The sequence below is a fragment of the Notothenia rossii genome, assembly GCF_949606895.1.
Source record: "Notothenia rossii genome assembly, chromosome: 2".
NCBI lineage: Eukaryota > Metazoa > Chordata > Actinopteri > Perciformes > Nototheniidae > Notothenia > Notothenia rossii.
In genome coordinates this window covers 12,083,501-12,089,256 of record NC_136904.1, presented here as the reverse complement: position 1 = coordinate 12,089,256, position 5,756 = coordinate 12,083,501, and the positions used below count along the sequence as shown (strand labels likewise).

General features: G+C 40.0%; 2 protein-coding genes across 3 annotated transcripts; both read left to right on the top strand.

Annotated features, from left to right (window-relative positions):
* Nucleotides 1-224: 224 nt before the first annotated feature.
* LOC307030848 (leukotriene B4 receptor 1-like) lies at nucleotides 225-3,290 on the top strand. Of its 2 annotated transcripts, none has more exons than XM_079667509.1 (2): nucleotides 225-364; nucleotides 2,358-3,290. In XM_079667509.1, the coding sequence occupies exons 1-2, from the start codon at nucleotides 268-270 to the stop codon at nucleotides 3,275-3,277; spliced, it is 1,017 nt and encodes a 338-aa protein (XP_079523635.1). In that variant the 5' UTR covers nucleotides 225-267; the 3' UTR covers nucleotides 3,278-3,290. The 2 variants fall into 2 exon arrangements, with proteins under 2 accessions (XP_079523635.1, XP_079523634.1); XM_079667508.1 differs by having other exon boundaries at nucleotides 227-364; nucleotides 2,223-3,290.
* Nucleotides 3,291-3,872: 582 nt separating this feature from the next.
* On the top strand, nucleotides 3,873-5,380 carry LOC307030849 (leukotriene B4 receptor 1). Its single transcript, XM_079667510.1, has one exon. The coding sequence runs from the start codon at nucleotides 3,995-3,997 to the stop codon at nucleotides 5,081-5,083; it is 1,089 nt and encodes a 362-aa protein (XP_079523636.1). The 5' UTR covers nucleotides 3,873-3,994; the 3' UTR covers nucleotides 5,084-5,380.
* Nucleotides 5,381-5,756: the final 376 nt, after the last annotated feature.

Genomic DNA, 5,756 nt, shown 5'->3' with positions numbered 1-5,756 from the left:
AAATGGACAGGGGGTTGTATAATGAACAATTACATAAATAGTGTGCTTGGAACAGAAATAATTCTGACTGTAGCATGAAAAAGCAAGTAATGATAATAATTAACCATTCTAACGATTGCCATTCATGCAATAGATAAAGCTGACAGAGAGTCCAAAGTTAAAGTGTGTGAATGGGACTTTCCAAATGCAATTGCAAAGGTTGTTGGGGATGAATAGGGTGAGACGGCACAGACACAAGTCTAGCTTTGTGTCCAATCTTAGAAATATATGAACTATGTTAAAACTGGTGATCTCAAAGGTTTTGGAAGAAGGAGAAAAAAAAGTCATGACTTTCTTTCAGTTCAGCTGCACCATTGCAGTAACGGTCAGTTCATTATGTTTTGCTCTATAATATTTATTTCTCAAACAAAAGTGGAAAAGAGAAAGACATGTTTCTTTTTGGAAATAATTAATATTTATTAAATGTATTTATTGTAGTATATTTAGGTTGCCAATGTAGAAACAAACAGAAAAACATCTTTTAATAACAAGCATTGCTTTCTGATGTACACTTTGGAACATATTAGGTGTATGTCATTAATGTGTGTTGTGTAACAATCCGGATTGTATCTTTAACCTGTTAAGCCCTGTGCCTGTTTTTCAGGTCTCAGGCTCAAAAATGACATTCCCAGAACAAATGACCATATCTTCCCTTCTAAAAGGGGTAAATTAATAATCTTTTTTCTCAGAGCAAGGTTACATCTGTGAGTTGGATGTAGAAGTGTCAGAATCAATATAGATGTTTTTATTTTAAAGTAAATTCAGATTGAACATAGTAAAAAAATGTAAATGATAGTGTCCGTCCAAAAAAAAGAATTTCTTATAGTGAAAACCACCCTTGAATGATGGGAGATAGACTAAAAGCTTTAGGAATCCAAACTATCACATATAATAAGTACCCTGTATAACAAGTGACATTTGACCTTTTTTAGAGAGGTTTAAAAGAAAAGAAAACACTTCTGGGGCCATTTGGGTGTATTTTCCATATCTCTGGCCCCCCTCGTTTGATTTTGATGTTTGACATCTCTTTTTAACCGTTAGAGCCAATAGAATCGAGGGGAAGTTCATCAAATCCATCTGAACATTACCCATTGGTGAATGAGTGATGCGCTGCCAGAATGCCCCGGAACCGGAAGCTGCGATACACTCTGGTGGCTTTCATTAGCAGCTAATATGAAATCTCCGTTTTTGACATAAAATTTGATTGATGGATTATCAGTAATTATTTCAAAGTGACACAGACACATTGGATTAACCATTGGATTAACCTTCAGCATCGTTTTTATCATTGTAATGCCATTGAACACAACTTTTGATCAGAATAACAGCTAAAGTGAGGCGATCTCCCTTACGTGTTGTGATGTCTGGGTTTGCTTCCCCTGTCGCGAGTTCTAATCGCTCAGAGATTATACTGATATTTCTGGAATCTGTGGAATCTCAGTTTGCTAATCGCTGGATTGGATGTGCAGTTACGATAAGTAATAAGGGTATTTATACCATGAGTTCTGCGCTAACTGCGTTAGCATTTTTTTGCTCAGGGCTCATTTAGACGCTTCTTGTGAGACTTGTGCTTTGTTTCGGTAAGAATGGTTCATATCTTCAGTTAGCTGAGTTTCTAACCGTTAAGTGAGTATGACACATTAATATGTTTTTAAATATTAAGAAGCCCTGAGACACAGTTTCATGAAAAAACTACCCACCAGACCCGGATTAGGGTCCTCTCGGGCTTAACAGGTTAATTGTATTATCCTTGTGTGAATCTTTAGTGCCCTGTTTTTCATTCTCTATCTGTTGCTGCTTTAAACTCCTGAATTTCCCCACAGGTATTAATAAAGGTCCATCTTTTCTTATTTTATACACTTGCTCAACCATCACAAATATACACAAAATAAAAGCATTCAGTGATTGAACTATAAAATACCTTTGACTTGTTTTGCCATGCAGTGAGTAAAGTAAATCATTACATCAATAAAATCAATATAACCCTGACTTGATCCATAACATACAGATAATAAAGTTCATCAACAGACCATGGTCTCAGAATAGAAACAGAAAGGTCTTTGGAATAACGGTAGATCATCGGTCTAGGATCTTACTGAGAGACCTGGTTCCTGTTCCAACTTATCCATAAAGGGAAGTTAAGACTTGCTTGTACAGCACTTTTTGATTTTCTTTTCATGCAGACGCCACTGTAAAGACATACACTTGCAGCATGAACCACTTGACCGATCTGCCCTCTTCAGTGGAAATGGACCCTGAGGACATTGACGGCTGGACAGTAGTTGTGTGTGTGATCCTGGGTCTGTCCTTCCTGATAGGAGCTCCGGGGAATCTGCTGGTGATCTGGACTATCCTGAGACATGTCAAGCATCGCTCCCACACTGTGCTGCTCATCCTGCACCTGGCTGTTGCTGACCTGCTGGTCCTCATCACCCTACCTCTTTGGATCTACTCCCTGGCTGGCACCTTGGTGTTTGGAAGAGCCTTCTGCATGGCCTTGGTGTACATTGTCTATGTCTGCATGTTCAGCAGCATATTCTTTATCACCCTTATGAGTGTGGAACGCTATTTAGCCATCTGTCATCCATTTTTAATGATGCGCTGGAAGAACAAGAGCATTATGAGCACATGTCTCGCACTTCTTTGGTTCCTCGCATTACTTCTAGGAGTGCCTGCATTACTGACCGCACCTATGGATGAAAGCGATGTAGCTGAGTTGTGTTTCATCAAGGAATTCAGCTCTGTGACTCAAGCGATCATCTTGTTATGTTTGGAGTCCTTGGCAGGTTTTGTAGTCCCTTTTGTCATTCTAAGTATCTGTTACTGTCTAGTAGCTGCCCAGCTAAGGAAAATGAATTACAACTCCAAACTAAAATCTATGTTGCTTGTGCACGCTGTGATGCTAGCCTTCACATTGTGCTGGTTGCCTTGGCATATCATCAACATTATTGATGTGGTTTGCATCCTAAATTCAGGCACAGATCATGAATGTGTGCCAGAGAGTGTTCTCTTCACCTCTGGAGCTCTTGTTTTTATCAGCAGTTCAGTGAATCCTATATTATACGTCCTCTGCGCAAGGAACTTACGAGGGAGTTTGGAGCAGTCCCCTCTGGTCAGGCTTTTCCAGGAAATGGTCACTCACACCAACAAACTCAGAGAGCTGGTAATACAACATCAGGCAGGCCAGAGGGCAGCAAACACACAGTTGGAGCTGATGAGCGACTCAGAAACTAATTGAATCCCTGGAACTGTGATGCTGGGGAAACGTGATATTTTTATATTGCAGTTTATTATGGGACTATTCTTTATTATGAAGGCCTTTATATGATCGAAGGCTTTGAAAGACTGTACAGTATGTCACATGCACTTAATGCAGTCTCATCATAGAAACAAGCCTTCTCTCATCACCTTCCCTTTCAAGGAAAGAAAACAAATGACAATGTGTTTTTCATTTTGATGATCATATATTGATGTTTTGTTGGAAATCTTGAAAACATTCAATATGATATGCTCTATGATTGTGATAAAGTGTTTTTTGTTTTAGAGTGAAGTCTTGTATTTCTTTAGTTCAGATTTTTCTTTCTCCAATCTTCGCAATTTTGTAGATGATTCATGAACTGTCATCATACATATTCTCCCAAGCCTTAATGTTGTTGTGTGCCATGGAGTTGCTCCCACATTACTTTTTAGTATGTGAAATTATGTATTTTCTGAGATCATTTCAAAAAGAAATGGTGGGTTTCTCTCTTACTTATTTGACTAATTTACTTACTTTTAATTGAGGAAAAAATGGGTGGATGACGCATTCATGAATCACCTCTCTGTGTCTCAAATAGCCATGTGAGGAAACCCCTTTCCTGAGCTGTCTATTCTTAAAGGGAAGTGAATACTTGCTTGCGCAGTACTTTGTTTTTCTTTTCATGCAGACTCCACAGTCAGCACATACACTTACAGCATGAACCACTCGACCAATCTGCCCTCTTCAGTGGAAATGGCCCCTGAGGAGTTTGATGGCGGGACAATAGTTGTGTGTGTGATCCTGGGTCTGTCATTCCTGATAGGAGCTCCGGGGAACCTGCTGGTGATCTGGACTATCCTGAGACATGTCAAGCAGCGCTCCCACACTGTGCTGCTCATCCTGCACCTGGCTGTAGCTGACCTGCTGGTCCTCATCACCCTGCCTCTTTGGATCTACTCCCTGGCCCACTACTGGGTGTTTGGAGAAGAATTCTGCAAAGCCATGGTGTTCATGATCAACGCCTGTATGTATAGCAGCGTTTTCTTCATTACCCTCATGAGTGTGGAGCGCTTTGTGGCTGTGCGCTATCCGTTTGCCTCAGCTGGCTGGAAGAGAAAGAAAGCTTTGAATAAAGTTCTGCTGGTTCTGTGGACTGCAGCATTCTTGTTTAGCATACCTGTCATCCCAACTCAGGTGGTAGGGACAGATTCTGGTGAGGAGCACTGTCTGTACCGGCTGTACACTTCTGCGGCCCAGGAGCTGGGGTGTGTGCTGCTGGAAACCCTGGTGGGCTACATAATACCCTTCTTCATCCTCGTCGTCTGCTATGGCTGTCTTTGCAGCCGGATTACTCAGATGACCTTCAAGTCCAAGCGCAAATCCACTGTCCTGATTGCCAGTGTCGTGGTAGTGTTTGCCATTTGTTGGACGCCTCATCACATAGGAAATGTCCTTTCAGTCATCATCCTGGCCATTGAAAAATCCCTACCTCAGGCAGCAGAGAATCTGGAAAGTGTCAGGGACACCATGACCTTCATCGCTGGAGCCATGGTCTTCATCAGCAGCACTGTTAACCCCATCCTCTACATGTTCGCAGCTCGCTCCTTCAGGAGCTCTCTGAGGGACACCGGCATCCAGAAGCTCTTCCGCCATATCTCCAGCACCTCCCCAGGTGAGGGCACTAAAGAATTGTCCTTTGTGACCAAAAGACAGAGCAATCAAACAACCAACAGTTCTCACTGTGAGTCTGAGCCAAAAGACCAAATGGACATATTAATAAATATGTGCGAAAATAATCCATCTTGATATTTAAATTGTATGTAGTGTCTGTGCCGTGTGTATATTCATGTGTGTATTTTAAATGTATTTTTTTTAAAGAAATAAAGGGGCTTTTTTCTGTGATTAAACTCATTTTGTATGAAATTACAACACAGAAAAACAGGAAGTGGAAGTGTATCTGTGCAATGCTTGTTCAAATCTGTAAATTACCTTTTTTAAATGTTGAAATTGTGAACACATATTTATAAAAATGTCCCATATTGTGTAGTTAAATGTTTGCGGTATAGTTTTCAAAAATTGCACAATAAATGATTCTATAAGCAATGGTCTCAATGGAAGCATTTTTTTATTTATAGCTTTGTTAATGCTAACAAAGGGAAATAATGATTATGTTATTGATTCTGTTTACATTTTTTGTAATTGCCTGTAATGTGGGAACAGAACACAGAAGGTTTTTATCTGATAAGGCTGTGGTTGTGTCGGACACTTCTTATTTTTTCTGAATTGCAGCAGAGGAATATTTCACTCACAACCACAGTGTTATTGTGAACTCATGTAACAAAACAATTTATGTTGTAGTGTAAAATTCTCCTCAATTGATCATTTTATGAATCAAATAATCCAAAAGGTACAACTTCTTAAAAATGGTTTCCACTCGTGACAAATGAGCAAACAATTGTCCTTCTTTCCCACTAGAAAC

Excerpts from the sequence above, each read along its gene's own strand:
- LOC307030848 (XM_079667508.1), top strand. The coding sequence starts at position 268 with ATGAACTATGTTAAAACTGGTGATCTCAAAGGTTTTGGAAGAAGGAGA. Across the intron at positions 365-2,222 it reads GCTGCACCATTGCAGTAACG|ACGCCACTGTAAAGACATAC; the intron begins GTCAGTTCATTA and ends CTTTTCATGCAG.
- LOC307030849 (XM_079667510.1), top strand. The coding sequence starts at position 3,995 with ATGAACCACTCGACCAATCTGCCCTCTTCAGTGGAAATGGCCCCTGAG.